A 24,910-nucleotide genomic window follows, 5' to 3' on the forward strand; every position below is an offset into this window, starting at 1 on the left:
CCATTCCCCAAATAGGTAGGCCAAGAAGGCCGGGGTATATCCAGGATCTTTAAAAAGAAGAGGGACGACCAAGACTCACCAAGTCCCCCCGATATCTTGTTTAACCAAGGAGTGTAACTCCTTGGTTTAACCGATACAAAGTATTACGAATCGCTGCCTTGGCCCTCCCGACAGTCCCCCCCCCCCCTCTCTCTCTCTCTCTCTCTCTCTCTCCCTCCCTCTCTCTCACCCCGCCCTCTCTCTCTCCCCCCCTCTCTCTCTCTCTCTCTCGCTCTCTCGCTCTCTCTCCCTTTTTCTCCCTCTCTCTCCGAGGGTATGATAGGAGTAACCCTCGGAGAGATGAATAAATAAATATAACAAAATTAAAAAATCAATACTAATAAATCTACTAATGATAATTATAAATAAGTAAATAAATTAATTAATTAATAAATTAAAAATGATAATAATTATAGAATAGGTCTACATAAAATAGACTCTCGTGACAATTTTTACCTCTGGCAAAATTAAAAAAATTATCCTGCTACTGCTGGATCACAGGCTATAGTAGTCGAAACGCTGCTAAGCATCCATATCAACAATTTTAATGTGAGTTTTGCCTCTAGGAGGAAATTTACTTATAGAATCATGTATTATGGGTTTTTCCGAAATATATGTTTGATAGTTTTTGTGTTGTACTTAACGCCGTTCTTAATATGCAATATAATATCAAAATATTACTTATGAAATATGAATTGCCTGAATATCTGTCGATAGTTTTTGTTCAGGTTTTAATGAAAACGGTCCCACATCATTGAAATTTGTGTAGGGTCTAGCCTCTAGGCCTAGATCTAGGTTAACGTTAACTAGCCTGCCCTGGGCCTGGCCTGGCCTGGCACACTCCCATTCAGGCTTACCAAAAAGTCCACGGGATTCCACTTGCCTTGTCTTGAGTAAAAATAAAATCCATAGGCCTACATTACAGTCATTAGACAGCTGAAATTCCTGGCTTCATTATAAAATCTAGAAAGAATGTAGATCTAGATCTAGATCTAGAATAATTTGTTTTCTAATAATAGCCCGCTCCCCGCTCTATATCTACTCCAGCTCTACGCGTACGCTGCACTGGATGGTTCATGGAGCGTATAATACTAGCTACACGTACGCTGCGCTGCATGGATGGAGCGTGCAATACTATCTACGCATACGCTGCGCTGGATAGAGCGTACAATACTAGACCGAAAGCTTCAGTCTCTATACCGTCGGTTGTTCCACTGAGACTACGTCTGGCTCCACTAGACCTCCGGTTATAGAGACTGAACGATCGCCTATGCCAGCCTATGTTGAAGATATCACGGCTAGATTTTAGCCGTTAGGCCCCTCCCACAAACATGAACAAACTTGCCTTGGCCGTATTGTTATGCCCCCAAAATCCCCCAAAATGTCATTTTACCTCGTGCATATCCAATTTTACATTAGGCCTAGGGCTAGGCTATAATACATCGGTTCCACTTACTAATTTGATTGAAATAATCCGTTTAATGGTCCCTTTTAAGGAAATTATGGGTCAAAATCGACATCCATGTTGAAAATCTTGCAAGCCGTGTTAAACTCTCGCTGCCGTCAATCTCATCCCTTCTAGTCTACGCCGAAGGCAAAAATGATTATTAAGGAAAAACTGTGATAACGCCATTACGAACGTGTAGATGGCGCACAGTTTTTCCTTCATAATCATTTTGCCTTCGGCGTAGACTAGAAGGGATGAGATTGACGGCAGCGAGAGTTTAACACGGCTTGCAAGATTTTCAACATGGATGTCGATTTTGACCCATAATTTCCTTAAAAGGGACCATTAAACGGATTATTTCAATCAAGTTAGTAAGTGGAACCGATGTATTATAGCCTAGGCCTAATGTAAAATTGGATATGCACGAGGTAAAATGACATTTTGGGGGATTTTGGGGGCATAACAATACGGCCGTGGCAAGTTTTTTCATGTTTGTGGGAGGGGCCTAACAGCTAAAATCTAGCCGTGATATCTTCAACATAGGCTGGCATAGGCGATCGTTCTGTCTCTATAACCGGAGGTCTAGTGGAGCCAGACGTAGTCTCAGTGGAACAACCGACGGTATAGAGACTGAAGCTTTCGGTCTAGTACAATACTAGCTACGCGTATGTTGCGCTGGATATTGATATTAGCGTGGGATATAACTTTTTACAGCGCTTTTTTTTGCATTATCATGCATGCATCAAAAATAAGTGCATGTCATGTGACGTGTTTTGACCAATCACGATGCTTAAAATACTAGAGCCATTTTATAATCATCTATAGATCTACGTCTATATCCCTCTTGAGGACCAGGACCATTAACAGAATCAGAATCAGATAACAACGTATAGTCTATTATAACTATTAATTATAACTTCAATGCATCACACCAGTTAAACTAGTGGTCGTAATGTGTATGTTACCACTAGCCACTAGGAGTACTAGGAGCTTGAAATGCATTAGGAAAATGTAGGATCTAGACGAAGTAGTACTAGTAGTAGAAGACGACGCGATGTTGGAAGAAATACCTTGAATAAGGTTTGAAAATGTTGATCCTGACAAACGGCTGCGCTGCGTCATATTCAGTTTGTGCATTTCTTGGTTATGGCGCCAGCCTGAGAGGCGAGTGCTTGAATCTCTGAAGTGAAATAGTTTAGTGCAACTCGACCCAAAAAGAAAAAGTTGGGTTGTTTCACGAACAAGGAAAAAGCATGATTCTGGGATGTGCCACTCCAGCAAAGCATCGATGCAAATGCGTATTGACCTCTAGCACTGCATACTTGCTGTGAGGCAGGTATTATACACAAATACACACACCACACACAATTGCTTAGACTGCACACAATAGGACCGATTGGGCTGATCGGCAAATTTGACACTAGACTTACAATTTGAATTTTTAAATTATTTTTTTTAACATTGGTAAGTTAAAACAATCGTATTTTACTGCTATTTAGGTGTCATCAATTGTCACTAAAAGTACCGATTTTTTGTGAAATCAGTTGAGTTTTGTACAGTGGTGTTTGAAATGTTGAGAATTACTTTTAATACACAGCCAGGATAATAATGCAGCTATGTGTGGGATGTGCAACATACTAGTTTCATGTTGCAGACCGATTTTTGGTGGCTTATTTGTATTGCCCGCGATGATTATGGGAAGTACCAAGTCTATCGCTGGGAAGAATATCAGTGCAGATTTCTGCGTTTTTGGATAAAATTTTGACCTTAGATTATAACTGGAAATATCAGAAGTTAAGAGAATTAAATGTATCTCATATTTCACTTGTTATTCCTCATACAGATAACCAAAGTGACCCTTTGAACGATATGAATCAGTATTCAATACTTGATCGGATTGGAGAAGGTGCACATGGCATTGTTTTCAAGGCAAAGCATATTGAGGTAAGAATGAAAAGGTAGAAAATGATGTCTTTCCATATTGAAATACTTTTAAGCATCATTTAAAAAAAAGTATGTCTTGTATAATTTTGCTTTCTGTTAAAAAATAATATTTTGAAAGTTTATCAAATGATGGATGTATAAAGTATAGACCTTAATTAATCTTTTAAAACATAACTTGAAAGTTTCCCTTGTAAGTTGTACTGTTGTCCTGTGTTCCGCTATAATTATCTGAGTAGCAAACATAGCCAGCACTTCATAACAATTTCTGTAAAAATACAAATCTTTAATATTTAGTAACGTTTCAATTTAATTTTTCATTGTTAGCCCCTAGTTCTTGTGAATCTTGAAGAGTTTTATGTTTTATTCAGACTGGTGAAATAGTTGCATTGAAGAAGGTTCCACTGAGGAAATTAGATGATGGAATTCCAAACACAGCTCTAAGGTAAGCAATTTTTGATTGTTTTTATGATGACATTTACGGAAAGAAAATAATTCTTTTTAAAGAAATAGCTCTGATTGCACTTGTTATGATCAGTGTACATGGAAAAAATCTGTGTAAACGGCAATAAAAAGTTGCAAATGAAATTCTGTAATTGAAATTAAAATCATTTCCCATGAAAAAGGATTAAATCATCATGAGCGTATCACCACAGGTTTTCACCCTTCTTTGTTCTTTCTATTTCTCTTTTGTATAATTCCTTCAGGGAAATAAAAGCATTGCAAGAAATTGAGGAGAACCAATATGTGAGTATTGCCAACGATTTCTGTTTTGATAGTGATATTGATGTGTGTTTGATTGATCAATTAATTGATAGGTATATTGATATTGATCATTTTGACATTATTTTTGTTATATTGTGTAGGAGAGAAAAATGAGCTACATTGGAAGATAATCATATAAAAAGTCTGTAGATGGCTCTGGCTTAAAAACATTCCAAACCTTCATCACTCACAGATTAGATTCTTTCAGATATTGTCAGGCAAAATACAAACAATGGAACTAAGGGGTATGTTTTTGGTATATTTTATTGAATTCCTTTTGACATTGTGAGTGGGATTGACTTGGCTTAAGATCTAATTGTTGGTCATCAGAATTTTGATATAGCAGGATAAGGTCAGAAGGTAATTCAAAACACAGATATGCGTTTCTTCTGGTATTGTATGTAAAGGTGTTGTAGTCAAGTGACACTTGTTTGGAGACGCTAAAGTAGCGGGTTCGATCGCTGGAACGGGGCTTTCGCATATGTCCTTACCCCTGAAGCGAGACAATCTGTCTACCCGATATGCTGTGAAAAAGTGCATGGCTGGAATGCACCGAGTGTTGGAAAGCCTGAATCTAATCACAGGTGCAATTATATATCTGTAAAGTGCATAGAGCCATTGTACATAGCTGTACCGGGCACCGTGTAAATGCAGGACATTGTTATCATTTCTGATCTACAGGTTGTGAAGTTGAAGGATGTCTTTCCCCATGGCACTGGCTTTGTACTAGTATTTGAGTTCATGCTGTCGGATCTCTCTGAAGTGATTAGGAATTCAGATCAACCCCTCACAGAAGCCCAGGTCAAGAGCTACATGTTAATGCTTCTTAAAGGCATAACACACTGCCATGAGAACTCCATTATGCACAGAGTAAGCCCATACTGTAGACACGATATATCAAGGGTTCAGTGACACATAGACGTAACTCTATATTTTGCCAAAATGAGTATTTGATATTAAAATGTTCAGAAAAATGTGAGCTTTCCAGGAAACAAAGACTTAAGTCCACCCAACACCCCATTGAAGTCAATGGCTAGTGAACCATAGACTTAAGTCCTTAAGGCCCACATTTTAAACCACTTTTTCTAAAAATTATCAAAATGGAGTTACGTCTTTGTGTCACTAACCCCTCAATATATAGATCTGTGGAACTATGATTAAACCTGCTTTAGTGATCAATACTATAGAAAGACCCACCTATTAAGACCTTTTTCCTTCTTTAAATGAAACTAGCTGTACTAAGACCATCTGCTGTAATGTAAATTCTTTATTAATTAAAAATAATAATAATGTAGTTATCTTTATTTCAGCTTACACTGTTGTAAATTGAAGTTGTAAGGTGCTGAGCAATTGACCTGTTGAGTTCAAATTCATGGACTTCCAAAAACCTAAATTTACAAACTGTAATTAGTCTTGATTTCTAATGTATTTTATTCTTTACTTTTTATATATTGTATATTTAAGAAGAATACATTTACATTTGAAACTTTGTGAGGAAAAGTCTTTGCCCAAAATTGAAGTGATATAACCATTGATAAATCTTTTAGGATTCATATTTGGAATATTCTCACATATTATGGTAGTGTCAAAACTAATAATAATGACATGATTCATAATTCCGTTTTCCTTGTGTCCAATCTTTGATTGTCAGGATCTGAAGCCAGCCAATCTTTTAATCAGTGAGACCGGGCACTTGAAGATAGCTGACTTTGGTCTGGCAAGGGTCTTCAGTAATGACGAGGGAAGGCAGTACAGCCACCAAGTAGCTACAAGGTCAGTAGACTATGTGCTAAACTGCCACAAGAAATTTGCTGTGGCAAAATGAGAGTTCTTGAAAAATAATCTAAGTGAAATTTAAAGTATATGTTTTGGCATTTATTAGGAGGGATTTATAGCTTTTAGTGAGTATGAGGATTGCGGAGATATTTCTAAGGAAATCTCATGTATATTTTGGCATCAATACAGAAGAACTTTGATGTACCATTCTGCCAATTAGTGTACTTCAATTGTCATTATAACCATTTGTCTCTGATTTCATTTTCTCCGAAAGGGAAATCCAACCTTGATAACAAACAACTCTAAAAGAAAGCAGAAAAATCAGAGAAGCAGACTGGTGAAAGTTTGGACGAAATCTGACATAAAATAAGAAAATTTTTAATACAAAAAAAAAAGTTGTAATCTCTATATGTATGGGAAATTCAAATTGGCTGTAACTGTAATTTTACTGTGATTTAGTACTAGTACTACAAGGGTTGGAATGCCCATTAAGGGTAGGATCCAATGTATTTCAATGATTAACAAATCTTCATACTAACAAGGTGAATGACTTAAGATGAGAACAATTTTTTTTCTGGTTAACATCTAATAAATCTTCATTAGACAAGGTGAATGAATATTACATTTGGATGAGAAAATGTTTGCCGGGTAGATTCACTATAGATAAAAGATCTGTGGGATTTGTCTTCTAGATGGTACCGTGCTCCGGAGCTTCTGTATGGAGCCAGAAAATATGATGAAGGAGCAGACCTGTGGTACGTATCAAAATTATTCTGCATGATAGTGTAATGAGAAGTATACCGGGTGTTTTGAAATTTCATGATATATATGTATTTCAGGTACTTATATTTATGTACTTATGTAACAATCACCTCTTGCCAGACTATATTAAAACATTCTTTCAGTTTAATAATGAATATCATGGATACAATACAAGAAATGCTAATGATTTTCATTTACCCAAACCGAGGCTCTCATCTTTTAAAAATTCAATATTATTTCAAGGACCCCAAATCTGGAACTCTCTTTCTTCAGATATTAAACAAGCAGTTTCGTTAAATGTTTTTAAGTCAAAATCTAGGCACTTTATTTTAGACAGGTATTCACCAAGTTTGTTTGTTTAAATGTATAGGTATACCCCCCCCCTTTATGTTGTTGTAAGTGATTTGTTATTTTTTGTAGCGTCCTTAATGTATTATGTTACAGGGTCAGCTAATCACAAGGCTTGTTCCTTTCTTGCTGTCCCTCTCATACTTAATCCAAATGTATACTTTGTTATTAATTTTTCTTGTGAATTTTATCCTTTGTATCATGTTGATTTATGAATGTTTGCACGTGTTTTCTGGATTTTTATGAGCAAATAAATTGAAATTGAAATTGAAATTGAAGTATTATAATATTGAAAGGTCAGATCATTGTACGGACAAATGCTTTTGATTGATTTTTTGATTGATAACAATACCCAGTCCTTGTATAGCACAGAATGGCATTTTAATCAACGTCTCCATATGTGCTTCCAAAGATCTTTTGATTACCGTATTACTCCGGCTCTAATAGCAGAGCAGCCCTAATGAAAGTGCTGAAGCTTCAAGGAATTAATTCCTTCCTGTACCCATTACCACTTCATCTTGGTTGAGTGTTTCAAATTTACCGGTAGATAACATCTTGCAGGCCTTAAATTTCAATATATTTAGGGCAAGGCCACTTTTCTGTAGGGCACATTCCTATAAATAGGAAGAATTGCATGAAAAGGACACAAAAAATCTCCAAGGCCAATGAGAGGGGCATTGAGGCCAATCAAAAGGGCACCCACGGCCATGGCCTTGGTGGCCTTGGATTGATTTAAGCCCTGATCTTGCCATATGATGTTAGTCCTGGGGCAGGGATTTATGATCTGCAGTCTGGTGACTTATCCGCTGGACTGGATCATCTCTACAGACCTTTAAAGACCTATCATTATATTTATGTCACTGTAAGTTGGTACAACACTTAATGGGGGAATGCACTATTTTTTTTAAAGGTGGGTCACTATTCGTTTTGTGGTAAAAAAAATCAGTTGAAAAAGTTATAACTTTAAACAACTTTAAACAGCAGCAATTGTGGTCTTATTATCTTGTTGATTCATTGTAGGGATAACCCTGATCTTGATTATAATCGGTTGAAAGTTTAAGAACAACTATTATCTTCTCATTTTCAGGTTTTTCATTAACATATACATGTAAGCAAATTTTTTTCTTTCCATGTTTCTTTTTGTGTGTGCATTGTACAGGGCCGTTGGTTGCATTTTTGGAGAGCTTTTGAACAACTCGCCTATCTTCCCTGGAGAAAATGATATTGAGCAGCTTTGCTGTGTGCTTAGAATCTTGGGAACGCCCACAGAGAAAACCTGGCCGGTATGTTCTTGGAGAAGACTTCTTCTAACAAACATGTAGAATGTAGACTCTGAGCTGTGTCCCGTTTGATGTTGGTGTCCAATATACATTTTAACTCCTTTATATGATTGGTATAAACAAGTGATTTCATATCTTTTCTTGATTGCTGATTTATTCTTGCCTCTGAAACGGATTAAAGGCCCGGTCAGACCTCATGATAGCGATAACAATAACTTTAACTATAAATCATTCCCATCTCGCTCCCCTGTAATTTTTGTTGAAATGGAATTGGAAATTAGTAGGTTAGACCTCTCTCTGAACAGATTTATCACCTCATTGGGATTGCTCATCCACCATTATCAATGGAACTATGTTTTAGCCAATAATTGCACTCCTTCAATGTGATGTAAGTAGCAGGAGAAGAATGAAGGCAATGTCTATAGTTTTAGATTGACTGAACCGACCATTTTGTTATTATTGTTGCGAACATCTGGTGAGGTCTGACTACTTTTATTCTTATCAGTACATATATAGTCTATCATTATTGTCGGCGCATGTTCTGACCAGGGATCTGTTTTCACCGTCAAAGCCTTTTTTTCTATGACAAATGACAAAAATCAGTGACAAATCTGCTGATAACCTATCAAAAGCAAAGATTTCACTAGCTTATAACAAAAAATGTCTTTTAAATGTCACTGAAGAAATGTTTTGTGAAATGGGGCCCTGGCATTAATAACGTGCACCATAGTACATTATATGTGTCTGAATGTTAGTAGGGTACGTTTATATGCGTACGTTCATTTCAATACTTTGAAATGAGGTTGCAGAATATGCATGATATCTAAATTGATTGAAGTATGATCGATTTAAAAGTAATGTGGATGTATTTACCTCTATGTCACTTACCAGTATTTTATTCAACTGATTTTATTTTCTTCTTCAGGGTATGAAAGACCTACCAGACTACAACAAGATCACATTTCCAGAAAATCCACCCATACCCCTGGAACAAATTGTTCCTGATGCATCTCCAGAGGTAAGATCTATTGATAGCAGAATTGAATATTTGAAGATGTCCAACATTCCACTCCAATTCCACTACCCTTTAATTATGCAAGAGAGACATTTATGTGAAGATAATGCATAGTTTTAGTGAAAGTCGAAGGGGTCAAAATGGATTTCCTTAATTTGCATTCTTTTTAGTATTCTAAGATGGTGTAGAACAACGACACCTCTAAAAAGTTTGCTCTAAATTCAAATTGCATGTCAGATGTCATACGTATTGAATATTGAGGATTTATTCATCACTGTTTAGGCTTATAAATGCAATCGACTTTCTGAAGAATGAGTTTTTCATATCGCCACAATAACACATTTATCATGTGACAAAAATCTCATTTCCATGAAGGATCTGAAGATTCCTCCATGTCTCTATTATGATGATATGAATGGCATTCCAGCACACATGTTGGATACCAATGGAAGTTCATGTTTGTAATCACTGGTTTTGCACTTATTCATATTCATGTTTATAAACCAAAGCTTTCTTACCTGCACCAGTTGATTGTGTTTAAGGTTTTGTCTCTTTGTCTCTGTTTCATTACAGGCTTTAGATTTGCTGAAGAAATTCTTGGTGTATCCTTCAAGACAAAGGATATCCGCGTCTGAGGTAATACAATAGCGCTCATTTTTTAATTGTTTTATTTCTCAATATAGTACAAGACTTTTGATTGGATATCTGGGGATTTATAGGTGCATCTGCATGATAATGTTTGATCGGTTTAGGACAAGTCATTGGTTAACATCTTCACACAGTAACAGTTGAGAAACACATCTGAGCATTAAGCACCATTTATTAAACATGACAGAGTTTTTAGAATATGGCCATTGACCTTTAATTTTGCTTGGTCGAGGAATCGCTTCATCCTTATTTTTTAAAAGAGCTCCTCCTATATCTCCAGAGAGCCTGTAGGATGTTCACTCATATCTTTTTAAACTGATTTAATGCCATTTTTGCTGTCAACAGACAATAAGCTTCCAATTCCCTATCAATAATGATCCAACGCATGTGATTAATGTCCTACTCATGATTATTCATGATCTTTATCTTTGCTTTTCCAGGCCTTGCTCCATCCGTATTTCTTCACGGAGCCCCTCCCGGCTCATCACTCCGAGCTCCCAATCCCACAGCGCAGCAGGCGAGGTCGAAGGTCACAGCATGCCAAGGAGTATGACATTGACGTACCACTGGAACAGACCCTGATTGACCCCCAAGAAATTGCTCCATTTGTCTGAAGAGTTGCATTTCCATGGCAAGGCAATACCATAGCGTATTGAGTGAAATAGTTGCGTCACTGGAAATTGCTTCTGATTGGTCAGTTATTTCATGGAACTCCAAATTGTACGTGGGAGGAATTTATTAGGAGTTCCATGACTGCTTACCGGTACGTGTATATGCACATGTGACAACTATCTCTCCCAATATGCTTTTGGGCAATACCAATGTCCCAGCTTAAACTTTTAAATCAGAAACATAAGAATCTTTTTTCTTTAAAGCTAAAAAAATAGTTGGGGATTCCAAAAGAGGGACGGGCATTTACAGTGTAACATCTTGTACAGGATTGACAATTTTTTTAATATTTGACAAGTTTTTACATTCAGCATAAACATAATACAAATATACAGACATTTATATCCATGTAACAATAAATCAAAGAAGAAATCAAATGGATCTATAGTATAGAGAATAGAAAACATCAGCGATTGTCAAAATCCCCCCTTCTTAGAACAAAAAAGGATTTATGTCAGCGTATCATCTGGCTAAACTGCTTGAATAGGGTTATTTTCTAAAATTCTGGAAATTAAGTGCTTTTTTTTCATTGTGCCTATCTTTTTGTTGCGTCTTTCAGCAATAAACCTTTCTACCATCCAAAAATATTTAACATAATGTACAAAATGATGAACATTGGGCATGTTTTCTGTAATCCTATACCTAAAGATATATTGCTTTCCTAACAAAAGCAGGAAATTAATGGTGAAAACGTGTCTTACTTTGACAAGCTTGGTCAGCCCAGACAGGATATTTTTAGTTGAAAAAATCGAGAATTGACAGTTCATTGAAGAAATCTAAAACGTATTACTTATTTGGTCTTGCACCAAATAAGTAACTTTCACCACTCTGTTTCTTTTTTAAATTTGTGCTTTCATACAGGCAAATGAAATTATTACAAAAAGGTTAGATTGCCCTTTAGTACTGTACATCTTACGAGTTTGTACCTGTCACTAGTTCTGTGCTGTGACTTCTCTTTATTATTATAGAACATAAACATTTGTATATAATCATTGGTAGACATCCAATGTGTTTGTACATCAGTGTAAATATCAAGTGTATTTGTAAATATGGATTGTATTTATTTCTTGTATATTGTACAGTATTTAAGCCAACATCGAAAAACTATGTACTTGTGTAAAATCTATGTACTTTGAAATAATTAGAAATTTTCTATGCTATGTGGATAATGATCGATATGTAATCTCTAATGTATCTTTAAAATTTGTCTTTCATTTTCTTTTTTCTAGAGTATTTTCATTTAATACTCAACAACAAATAGACATTGTTGAATGCTTACATTTTCCCTCTCATATATAAAGCTACGGTGTATTATGGCTATGTAATCATCACTCAAAATTGTTTGTTTATTTACATCGTCTTGAAATGTATGTGATATCACTCTTAATGATCAGTAGTTTTCTCAACTCACTCCACATGGTATAACTTCCATTAGTAGGGATAGGAAGAACTTTTAGTAGGTCTGAATTAAAGTGAAATGTAATGCAAAGGATTTCTGCCTCTGAGGTACAATACAATAGTGCTCATTTTTGTATTGTTTTATTTCTCAATATAGTACAACAAGACTTTTGATTTGATATCTGGGGATTTTAGTTGTATAGGTTCCTCTGCATCTGTAGAGGAATTTTGAAGCCCTTTTTGTCACGATTTGCAGGATGCGCACACTAAAGTTCTCTTCCATTTTTTTTTTTATAGAAAGAAGAGGGGGGGGGGGGGTGAATGTACAATTTAACAAAAGGCCTTGCGAACATTTGTTGAGAGTTGCATGTGTGCAAAGGAAAGCCCACATCACACTTTATGTATATAATGTGATGTCACTTTGGAAGGAATTGTAACAGCATAAATCTTTTAAAAAAAGTGACAAATGCAATCGACCTGAACAGGTGTCTTGACAAGAATGTGAAAGGTAAAAATAAATGGGCTTTTTATTCAGAGAAAAGGCCAAATGAATCAAAATTTTGAGACTGGTGAAGACATATTTATTGATTATTTTGCCCAAGTCACACAGCTAAACAGACTCCACATCGTCTCCAAATCAATCGATGGTTGGTCATTGGGGGTAATGTAAAAGCCTGTTCGGTCCGTCATTGGTCCGCTGCTGCTCGGGTTGGTATGACGGGTATTTAATGGCCAATCAGGCTTTCTTCAACTTGTAGACCCACAGTTACTTTTAAGATTCAAGGCTGCTACTGGTATTCACTTTTACATGTAGGAACCTCAATGAGAAAGACGTTGCTAATAAATTTTCATATTATTAAGTATTCTTTGAAAATAGCAGTTAGACATGGGACATGGGAGGGGAAGGAGGAAATGAGAGAGGGTATTGGTGAGGGCTAGAGGCTGTGAGAGACGAGATGAGAGGGGGGGGGGGAAAGAGAGAATGGTAGAGATATTCGTTCTGATAGCAGAATAAACAAAACTCGAATCAAACCTAACCATATTCAGTTTGACTGTATTAAACTAGATATATGTTCATCACACACACACAAACACGAAAAGAAGTCCAATTAAAAGAAAAAGAAGGCCAATCACTTTTGAAATTCAGCCTCGAGATTACTTTATTTCATTACACGTATATATATGATAATTCTGAAATAGAAAACTCTTAGCTTTTCATTTACCATAAATTGCAAAAATATCAGATAAATTCATGTAAATATACCATAAATGATTGAAAGAAAGGAATGCAAAATATATATCAATTGAACTTGCAATCATGGAAGAAAGGTCAAGAATTTCCATAAATGCTTTGAAAATACATGTTTTTTTTTTACATAATCCAAACAAAATAAATTAAATTTCGAAAGGAGAAGTCATTAAAATGCATCTAATTATGATTGATATATTACTAGACTATGCAGGGAAAGAAAAACTAAATACCCCCTGACCCTTCACAATATATAAAGTGAAAGTAGATTCTTTTACAAAAATAATGAATATTTTTCTTCTCGGCCTAGCTTAACTACCAAGCAGTTATAACTGAACTACATGTTACATTACACCAAGGTAATTCTGTATTTGAAAGGGACACTTAGATATTTTGTTGCCTACACCAATTCTACAAATAATTGAAAAAGAATTGCGAGTTATCATATTGAATCATATTGAAATCAAATCCATTAATATATCATGAGCTTGCAGGTTCTACGCTCACACCAGCCGTAATGCATGGATACAAGACTGTGATACACATTGATTTATGCCATCATGCTCATAATTCAGTTAGGCTTATATAAAGATACATCTCAAACAAACTTTATCCTTTTTATTATCCCTCAATGAGAAGAGTTGCGAACAAAGTCGAGCATTCCCTTCAGAGTTATTATTTTATTGTTGACATTAATTGATATAAACACCTTTTCTTTTCTACTGCCAAACTGTCAATGTAAATAAGTGAGCAATTGTTTTTGGAAAGAGACATTATCTCTTAAACACACATAATGACTTTTGACCCATATTTATTGCATCAACCCAAACTTGGTACCAGAAGATTTTGACAATACTTTTGGAAAAGCCTGCTGCTCAGTCATCCATGGCAGCACAATTATGAGAATTGTATCATTAGACAGGGTATTAGTTACCCTTTACCATGAAATGTGAGTCAAGGTCACATAAATTATAACTTTTTAATTAGAAGCTACCAAAGTAGGGTACACTTTTTTTATTTGCACTGTACAATACTGAAGGTAGTAAAATGATAAAAGATTTAATGATGATCTGCCTTACTTTGACATTTAGGGAGCAAACAACAGTTTTCTGATATGGAAAATGCTGTTAGACAATTTTTTTTTCTTACAGGCTAACTGTTTACACAAAACGTAACTAGCACACAAAGTAATTTGGCATGTTTGAGCATTTCAACAAATAACTCTTGGTTCACAAGTATGTAAAATGTTATCTTTTGTTCATAAGGTGATACTAAAATACATTATCAAAACTTCTGTCATGTCATTTCCATACACAGTATTCCCTATAATGGTTTTGATATTAAACGCAGAGCCCGCAGCCTATCCCCGCCCCCCCCCCCCCCTCAGTGTTATTTAGGGTACGCATATGCTCGTTCCCTCTTTTTGAAAGCACCCCCTATCTGAGGACTGCCAACATTTCCGAACCCCCCTTTCGCGGGCTTTTCGCGGGCTTTTCGCGGGCTTTTCGCTGGCTTTTCCTGCCTTGGAGACCCCCTCAAATCAGGAAAAATGCTCAATGTACCCCCCTAAATTCAGAATAACTTCTCAGGAGTCCCAAAGAGATGAGAGAAAAAAAAAAGGAAAAACACCCCCTTTTTAAAGAAATCTCCGGGTGAAAAGTCAAATACACCCCTTTTTTTACAATTCTCTGGCTGGACGTTGTCGCACAAAAAGTACCCCTTTACCGGACATTTTGGCAACACGCATGCGGTCATTCCGACCCCTGAGTGGGGGGGGGGGCGGGAACCTATCACATTTAGGTGTAAAAGAAATTCATGTCATGATTCAGCCAGACTGTATTTTTTCTTGAAACAAAATTCAAATCATTACACTTAAAATGAGGCCAGCCGCCAAAGTCTCACAAAACCATTACATCAACATCCCAATTAAACACATGTTCGGCTCACATTTCAAAGGGATGTCAACAAAATTGTACTAATGAAGTTGTCATGAATTGATGTCCAGATACACACTTACATGTAAGCACCACATTACAGAGGTACAGTAATACACTTTTTTTAAATAAAGGCACAAAAAACACATTTCCATAATCTTTTAGTTTCTGAGACATCCATGATGGAAGAACAGAAACACATGAAAATTCATTTTGGAATGCCTACAATGTCTATTCTAAAGAAATCATTTGCTTAGCGTGAATTTGTTTAATCTATTTGATAAGGGCACTTATAAGTTGTGTTAATGCTGACTTCTCTGGTACTTGTATCTCCCAGATGTTATATTGCACCGATTACATAATTTGGGGGCTTATATCACAAACAAGATTCTTTCATTTTATTTAATCTAGAAATCTATTGAGAATTACTGAAAAATATGGAATTTTGAATACTGAAGTGGGAAAAACAAACATATATTTTGGGCAGAGTCAAATTTGTGTACCATAAATGGTCAAGGCTGTCTGAAGGACATAGACTATTTTATTGATCACAGACCATCCGCATGAAACAACACAAAAATGTAATTCCACAAAATATATGCCCTTCAGGAGCACTGTGTTATAAAAGCATTTGTATAGACATTCCTTCTCTCTACACAGGTGTAGATATGGGTACCAGATAAGACACACACATTCTTTGTCTTTGTGTCTGTAAATTATCCCCAGTGAAGGTAGATGCACTGCACATGCACAATATTACTTGATCTAATGATTAGAAAAATAATCATTATTATGTCAATTGATAGTAGTAGTATGTACTATACAAATATCATTATCATCATCATACCAAATGCAGTCAATAGTAATATATTTGCACACATTAAACCTTTGTTATATATACAACTTGTCACAAAATTAACTTTGCCCTGTAGAAAATAAACAAGAAGGATACTCTGTAAAACGGAAAAGAATAAATAATTTTTGAGATAAAAAATATTTCTTTTCTCAAGATGCTAGTTATAAAATAAAAAGTCATTCAATGAACAGAGAATCAATCATGTACCGTTTGGCATTTTCTTACTTGATTCTGACACTACTGGTGTAGTGTTTACTGGCTTTGGTAAGCTGTACAGATATATAGCTACAATGACAATCCCTGCTCCTAGGCAGAATTGAGTGTTGATCTGGAATCCAAATAATAACACCGAGAGCACTGTTGATATAATAATACTAAAACTTGTGGCGAATCCCTTGAGGATGTTGTCCGCGTACTTCACGACCACGGCAACCAAGAGTCCTCCAAAGGCCTGCATGGCTATCACCAGAACAACATACTTGGTGTAGCCGAAGAAGAAGCCTTTTTCTACCACGTCTGTGCCATCCTTATACCAGACACCAAGGACACCTGTGAGAGATCCAAACAGTCCTAGCTGGACGTTCCGCAACCAGATGGACCCTTGGCTGCCCTTGAGGATCTTCTCAAAGTACACACCTGCGAATCCTGAAGATATGCAGGATATGATGACGGCTATCAACCCAATCATGGGAGACTGATCTGTTGCCGTGGTCTCTGAAGCTGTTTTAGAAGGATCAGCTGGCTGCATCTAAACAGATTACCATCAGAATTAAGAATGATTAGGTTAGTGCTTTTGGTTGAAGCTGGTGGCACTGGTGCAAACAAAGTCTTGCAATTCAGTTCAAAAAGCATTTTAGCATGTGTCTTTACCATTACCATATTTGGTCAAGTCGGACTAAAAGTGTAATTGGGAAAAGGTAAAAATAATTTTATCAAAATCCATGATAGGGAAAAAAACACTCCAGTGCTTGACATGAGCTAAAAAGGTTTGACTGCCATTTTGGGCAACAAAATTTGACTGATTTTGTATTTTTAGGGACATATAAAAGTAAAGTACTAAGATTTTTTAATGCTTCTCATTTTGCATTTTATGCATCTTCAATCTATATTCACTCCTTTTCATTTTTCTTACAAATCTTGTCAAAAAGTAAAAATATACAAGACTCTCACTACAATGTATCACATAACTTCACAATATTTGGTGGCCTGACATTGCAGTTTAGCGACCCTGAGACATGGGGCCACTGCTTGTGTTGAGACTTGCTTTAATAGCAGAGGTCAGTGAAATTGGACTGGCAGTACTGTCTGCTCCGTCTTCACCTACTGTAAAAACAAAGTCGCATCTTTCAGATGATTCTGTTAAAGGTTAATCCATAGACGTAAATAAACATATCTGATTGATTGATTGATATAAATGAAACCCAATGAGGTACAACACTCTCTTTACCTGAACTATGGCAACTCCAATGAATAGAAGAACCAGTGCAAACCATTGGAGCGATCCTAGTGTCTTCTTCAGCATGATAACAGAGAAGAGGGCGGTAGTCAGGATCTTTAACTGGTATGTCACCTGGAAATGAAACAATAAAGATAAATTGGAGTCCTGGGGCCCCGTTTCACAAAGCCTTTTTTCAATGACAAATGACAAAAACCAGTGACAAATCTGTTGATAACCAATCAGAAGCAAAGATTTCAGTAGCTCATAACAAAAACTGTCATTTGTCACTGATGACAAGTTTTGTGAAATGCCCCCCGGGTCATGCAATTACATTGTGAAAGAAACTGTGAGGAAGCAATTTGAAAAGGCTGATTATGTAGTACATAAGATACTATGTAATAAAAAGTTCTGGAATGATCAAAATGAAAAGCAATTGACTCAACCTTGCTGAAAAGGATAGTTAAGTGACTAAACAAACAAATATTTGGTCCAAATTTTTGCAATTATTTCTTGTCATGTTTTGAATATAAGGGCATTTTAAGAGCAATCCTTTTGAGTGGACATTTCTACTACATGATATTCTCCTAAATTGACATACAAAGAGTGAGAAGCTTCACGTTAATGGTAATATTGAGTGATTATCTTGTGTAGGAAAATGAAATAAATAAATAATATGATGTTTCATGTATGAGAAATATGCTACGGAATCGATATATTCACATTTGACACGCTGTCTGCTTTCAAAGATATTCATATTGATAGTCAATTAAATCTTCAAAAAGAGCCGTTTAGGCTTACTAAGGTGTTATGCATATGGCAACAGGCTCATCACACGTTCTATTAGTCTCATGTTTGTGCAGTAAACTATCTTGAAAGCAAATATTGAGAACAGGTAAACGTGCAAAAATAATCTGTAAGCTACATGTAGTCTGTATCTGTATTCCTAAATGAAACGACATCACTGTCGTAATGTTTTTAGGAACTGATGCTTTTGAAATGTTTAACAACAGTTTATTAATTGGACCAACTATTTTTTGCAAGATATGAGCCCATATACCCCTTATCCACGTACAATGCTTTTCAGTAATGGTGTCATTCTGAAGTATTGCATTATTCTGTTAAAATCTTTATAGTACCAAAACATCATACCAAGCAATTATTAATAATAACCCATTTTTAACAAATCAGAATAATATTGTTCAGAAATGAACCACCAGAACTCATAATTCCCCAAAACAGTCAACAAACCTGAAATGTGGCAGCACTAAGGTTTGACACGGCGATGTAAAGCAGGTTATTCTGGATCATGTAGATGAAAGCAGGCACGGCCAGTTTCAGAGTGTCCATCGGTTGTAAAGCAATATTCTGCCACAGGAACCTTCCCAGCTCGAAGACGTTGCCTGACAGCTGAACGAGGATGATGAACAAGCAGGTACACATCTTGAGAGTCTCGCAAATGATGACGGCAGTGGAGGTAAAGTACTGGTCGCCAGGAAGCGTCCGGGTGTAGCGCATGGTGAGGATGAGGGATGCATTCTGGAGGACCAGAAAGAAAAGGCTCGCATACTTGATGTTGCTATTCCTCCCTGGAAATTACAGCAAAATAGAGAAAAATAAAGATAAGAAAATTAGTTGTAAATGGATTCCATGGATCTGTATGATGACAAAGTGTTCCAGAGAAAAAGTTCATACATATTTCACAGAGTAATTGATTGTTGCCTAACCTGAGTGGTCAAAGGGTAGTTACAAGGAACATGCTGGACAACCAGAAAACCTTGAATGCATGAATTTTTTTCTTCTTTAATTGAGATGTGAAAATATATTCAATCTAAATTTAATTTCAAAAATTAAATTTCATGAATTTAGAAAGTGATTCATATTTGTGAAAGTTTCAAGCTGTGAAATATTCATGTCGTAAATTTCAGGTTTTACAGTTGTTTCATCCAAGTGACTTTGCAATTTTTAAACACATCCAGCTTTCATGAAATACTGACTACATTGTAAATTTAGTACTGAGCTGGAAACAATACGTGTACATGTCATCTGTTTGTCAGATGATGTTTGTGTTTCAGAGCGATGTAATGAACCATCATCAAATTAACAGTCTCTGCTAATGGACCTAATGTTAAGTAAAGTACATGCCCGACTCACTGCCCGTATGTACAAATAATGTATGGAATTTTGATCAGATTTTCACTCTTCAACCAACAGAGGCACATACAGTACATGTGCATATATTATTGCGGATGGTTGCTTAAAGAATCAAAGATAAACATTTTCAAATAATTGAACACCGTTCATCATTTTCAGCTCTTCCTTCTCCCATATCCCCAAAATACAGGTGTTGCATGCTCCGTGACCATTATAGTACAAACAAGTACAGGAACATAAAGACATGGGGCACTGAAAACAAATAACAACAGAGCTCGGTATGGACTGCACACATGCATCTAATACTTTCAATGTCTTTCAGAGTTAAAACCTTCCCAAAGTAGTTCCTTGAGAATGAACATTGCAGAACAGACTTTAGTACCCAGTAACTGCTATTTGAAAGTGTTCTAAACTAACAAATAATTGTATTCATTTTAAGTACATGTCTGGCTATTAATTGCCACTGCCAGCAAAGAAATTAGAATTTCCTGTTTATGCCCACACAGGGAAGTCAAAACACATACCGGATATTTTGTTTTATTTATTAAAAAAAAGTAAAATGGGAAGCTTTATAATCCTAATTTTTTCTTTTTCTTTTGCTAATAAAAGACAAATACTTCCTTATATAAAATAACATTTTTTGTCCTCAATTTCACTAGGGCAAAGGCAAAAAAGAAATCGGTTTGTGGGAAGAAAAAAAAAAATCAAAAATTAGAAATTTAAGGTATTAAAATAAAAGGAATCAGTTTGTGGGAAGAAAAAAAAAGGAAAAAAAAAAAGAAATTTAAGGTATTAAAATCAAACACCACAATTTGTGAATAGGGAGCCTATGACATCACTGCCTCATAAGAGGGTTGCCAATTTTTCCCTGCTAGATAGTGATCTCCATACCATCAAAATATTCAAAACTTTTTTTTTAATCATTTGCCTGATTTCCCTTAAAACTGTGTTTAGACAAGGTTGACTCTCATTTGCCTGCTTTTTTTAAGTAACTCATTCGGTGATGACGGTTTTCCTTTAAAGAGTGATCATAATGAAAGTTTCAACATGAGAACAAATTGTTTGAAAACTTATAAGTTGAATTATTGTTTTTATATATAACCTTCATGTTGTAAGCAAAAACTAGAATACCTTGCCAAAAACAATCTTTGAGGAACTTCCATTGACTGCATGCTACAAATTCAGGAAACACCTTCTTTTTCTTCAATTGGACCTCAAAATATGCCAAGTTCTCTGAGTAATTTCATTACTGACATCCTTACATTCAAGCTTTCCATGAGGCACCTCTGCTAAAGAAAAAGGTAAATGCACAACTTGACCCCCCCCCCCCCCCACCAAAAAAAAAAAAAAGTTGGGTCTCAATCACTGTACGTTATAATGAATTTTTAAATGGGGAATAAAGATAAATGAGCATTTTACTTGCAAGGACCAGGCAGGAATGTGGCTCTTTCTCGAGCCTTGACCGTGCACCCCCACCATACTTCTTCCTGTATTTGACATGCAAATAGCAACTCTTTCCCAAATATTGCTCTACAAAGAGCATAGATTTTTACAACAAAGGAAAAACCCATGTACAGATATAGAATCACTTGAAAAAGGCAAACAACTGAGCTCATATAAGTATGAGATTAATCATATGGTACAAAATGAATACCCTAATAAGTAATTACCAGATGAATGATTGGAAAGACATGGAATTATTATCAATACAATTACAAGCAAAAGTATCATTTGTTATGGGAAGAATATTAGGAGCTCAAATGTCTATGTTAAACAAGCACTAAAGCCAAACCATAAAAAGCAAAATTCCTTCAATTCCTACACAAACATAGTGCATTTCATAACACTATCTAAGGCCTCTGAACCAACAACATAATTTATATATATATGAAAAAGATATGACTTTATATAACTGTACACGTAGACAATAGGATATGGTACAGAGGAGCTCCAGGCCTATTCAAAGAATACGTTGCCAATTACCTATAGAAATGTCAAGTACTCTGTAGATCTGAGCTGTGGATGTTTACACTTATACTCAACTTGGTACATGTATGTACCATTCATGTGTACATAACAACAACAAATGGGAGGGTGTGATCGGGGATTGGACGGATGCCTTACTAATTAAGTTACTTGCAATGAACTTACATGAGTGAGAACATTACATTGTTTGTCCAAAGCCAGTCTAAGGGTCTTACAGTCTCTGATTAGACACCCTTTTAGCTCCAAACACAGGACATGATATGTAGCGGGTCACCATATATTTCAATATCTAATAATCTTATTATTCATATGATTGTAAGGGGAATCACTGAGGTTTTTTGCAAGCAATTGGCTTTTTAATGCGATTTCCCAGGCACCACTTTATTATATATTACATCTTTGTATTTTGAATTATATTCAATATATGCAGTAGATCTGATCAACACAGACAAAAAAAAACTCCTTAGAATGAGTATTCAAGGATGACTACATATAATCATGCATGCCTCACTGGGTAGCCGTTAAGGAGTCACCCACTTTTAAAGGTGCATAGTTGTGGATTCTCATTAGGAATTCGACAGTTGACACCATTCAACAACTTACTGAACATATACTGGACAGCGGACAATACCGGTAGGTGTTATCAATCACCCTACTCTAGGTGGACTTCTGTGTAGAGTCTGTAGACCGACCAAGGGTCTTACAAAACAGGCACACCCTTCCCCAACTTCAAAAATAATCTACCGCACAAGGAAAAGTCATTGTTATGAATTTCGTAACCAAATGGTTTAACGCTTTCCGATCTCTAGCAACATGTTCCAGATGGGACAGAAGTTTTGCTGCGTGCAAGATTTGAACACACATAAATTAGTAATTCTACCAAGTCTGGTGTATGCAAACTATGAGGCAATGCACAGGACACTGCCAAGAATATGTCTTTAATAACTGGATGGTGTTGCCGAGCCGTCACTAGCTCAGACAGCCAGTGAGCGTAGAATAGACATTGTTCTGAACCAGCGAGCTTAACAATTTTATCAGTAATACCATAGCAATGTTATGTTTGGTCGCATGATGCTATGTTGACCAATCACTGAACAGGATTTCCTTTATCAAAAATATAATACAGTTTACTCAGTCTCTTCACAATACCCTGCTTTAATACCTAATGGGCAAGTACTAAATATGGCGTGAAATGACTTGTGTGATGTCCATTTATATTGTGAACTCCACAATATCAGGCAACATATGCGGCATTGAATGACCAATACTAGTACATAATCATGAACTTAGTTTAAAGGACTACCACTGGCCAGCCATTTTGCTATAGTATATAAGTATGTTTTTAATAATATGATATTGCTATATCGATGGTTCACCAAAAGCCAATAGCACGGTCGCATGCAACTACTTTCAACAGAAATCAACCTTCATTAAAGAGAAGGTTCATTGATTTAAAAAACTAACTTTAATGTCATTATTGCAAAGGTGACACTTTGATTGCCCAAGGTTATCAAAAGCCAATGCTTGGAAACATTCAAAGTAATGATTATTAACATTTACAAAACGCTTAGATACAGCCCTGACATAGCACCGGAAAAAGCTCCCCCGTCGCTGCTGAGATATGACGTCACATGTTGAACATGATGTGCACAAGCTTACGTTGTTCCATGACATCTCGCACAATTTCAGTGCCCGTTTTGGCATCTTTTCTTCAGTTATTTCTCTATTGCCTCACTCTAAACCCCGTGCATGGTATTATTTTGATTAAAAATGCAAGGATAAAAAAAAAAAAGGAATCTGTTGCTTGTAAACAAAATAAGACGCCATTGTATTTTCAGCTGCATACACCGCGTCATGTTCGGCCTTTCAAGAGGAAACAAATGACGTCCATGCTATCATTCCGGAGGTTTTTTAATTTGAAAGTGTGGTTTCTTTGATTGTTCATGAACCCCTATCCTGTGTATTTACAAAACAAAAGAAATTAGTTATCAGAATAGGGGTCATGTCCTTTTTTGAATGGTGTAAAATTCCATCACATTTAAATACACTAAACTCATTATAATTTGAGAAATAAAAGCATTGCAATTATGTTCATTCTAGGTTATGGGATGTTGTCTGCTTGGGCAGGGTTGGTTCATACTGTGACGTCATTAAAACATCATTATTTTTTCGGCGAATTTCTCCTACATTTATATCCCAGATGCCATGGAGGTTGTTTTATTTGTATTTTTATAAATCACCCGATATGTAGTTGACCTAAAACGTGCATGATGGCCATCTGGTAGGTTACCAGTTTTTAGTAATATGCTATTTGCCATATTTGTGATTTTCTATGAACTAGCACTTTAAAGGGATCGTTTAACAACGTTAAATCTGAGATACACGGCCCTACGTGTTATCAGTGTCTGTGATATGGTGTAATATTGAAGCCCTAAAAAAAACTGCGCTTCAAAATGATCAAGAAGTGCCTCAAAAAAGTAAAAATCTTTGAGTGACCGGTTTTACCATACTCATTTTCCCCAATAGACTGTAGTGTTATGAAAACCGTCAGGCGAACGGTTTTCAAAATTTGTAATTCCAATCATAAATATCTTGATAATCAGACAGGCGATCGGCTTGTAAAGGTCATGGGGTTCCTGACTGACCTAAAGGTTTATAATTATCATTGCATCATGAGCTAAATCCAGAATTTTGTTTCAGAATCTGAGACAAAGTTACCGGATCCCTTTAAGGCGATTCCAATAGCCTTGTGCAAACAAGACTGACGTATTACCAGACATAATCCAAACATGATATACAATAGGGTATTGGAATCGCAACTGAGTTGATTTTCGAAAAAAGTAGCTATTAGGTTCACTGAGCACATCTGAACAATAAGAACAGCATTGTATAAAGGATCCACAAGCTGGAAATCAAGCAAATCAACCAAACCTAAACGTAGTAGTACAGTGTAAAATATGTTTACCTAATAAGCACATAGATGGCTTCTTGAAGAAAGTCCTCCGGAATTCCATTTCAATGATATATCCTGGCTGGAACAATTTGAGAATTCACTAATAAATCAGACTTAGCCTTGCCAAATCATCCAGGTTTTAAAAAAAAACAAGTGCTGACGAAAATCCTGATGGAATTAATATCACTGTTCATTGATTAGGCTACATGAGAGTGAGACTGCAACTTTCTAATTCAATTAATGTTTAACCTGTCA

The 24,910-nt window shown here is 36.0% G+C and overlaps 2 protein-coding genes across 3 annotated transcripts in view; one reads left to right on the forward strand and one right to left on the reverse strand.

Moving 5' to 3' along the window:
- Positions 1-537: 537 nt before the first annotated feature.
- LOC754421 (cyclin-dependent kinase 20-like) lies at positions 538-12,641 on the forward strand. Its single transcript, XM_030972655.1, has 11 exons — positions 538-588; positions 3,330-3,430; positions 3,799-3,872; positions 4,135-4,174; positions 4,874-5,062; positions 5,844-5,965; positions 6,661-6,723; positions 8,238-8,361; positions 9,284-9,376; positions 9,947-10,009; positions 10,462-12,641. Exons 2-11 carry the CDS (start codon positions 3,356-3,358, stop codon positions 10,633-10,635), a joined length of 1,017 nt encoding a protein of 338 aa, XP_030828515.1. The 5' UTR covers positions 538-588; positions 3,330-3,355; the 3' UTR covers positions 10,636-12,641.
- A 577-nt stretch (positions 12,642-13,218) lies between these two features.
- The window catches only part of LOC582566 (UDP-galactose translocator), a 28,075-nt gene continuing 16,383 nt past the window's right edge, over positions 13,219-24,910 (reverse strand). For both annotated transcript variants that reach the window (XM_031000219.1, XM_782512.5), the window contains exons 2-5: positions 18,814-19,151; positions 17,575-17,697; positions 15,125-16,875; positions 13,219-14,697 (exon numbers count right to left, since the gene is read on the reverse strand). In XM_031000219.1, the coding sequence (XP_030856079.1) occupies positions 16,327-16,875; positions 17,575-17,697; positions 18,814-19,151 (1,010 nt within the window). In that variant the 3' untranslated portion in view covers positions 13,219-14,697; positions 15,125-16,326. The remainder of the gene's footprint in view (positions 14,698-15,124; positions 16,876-17,574; positions 17,698-18,813; positions 19,152-24,910) is intronic.

This window comes from Strongylocentrotus purpuratus, unplaced genomic scaffold (assembly GCF_000002235.5).
Source record: "Strongylocentrotus purpuratus isolate Spur 01 unplaced genomic scaffold, Spur_5.0 spur5_scaffold_6, whole genome shotgun sequence".
Taxonomy (NCBI): domain Eukaryota; kingdom Metazoa; phylum Echinodermata; class Echinoidea; order Camarodonta; family Strongylocentrotidae; genus Strongylocentrotus; species Strongylocentrotus purpuratus.

Bases quoted from the DNA above. Each gene is read 5' to 3' on its own strand.
- LOC754421 (XM_030972655.1), top strand. From the start codon at position 3,356: ATGAATCAGTATTCAATACTTGATCGGATTGGAGAAGGTGCACATGGC. The intron at 5,966-6,660 runs GTCAGTAGACTA...TTTGTCTTCTAG, and splicing joins AGCCACCAAGTAGCTACAAG to ATGGTACCGTGCTCCGGAGC. The intron at 9,377-9,946 runs GTAAGATCTATT...GTTTCATTACAG, and splicing joins TTCCTGATGCATCTCCAGAG to GCTTTAGATTTGCTGAAGAA.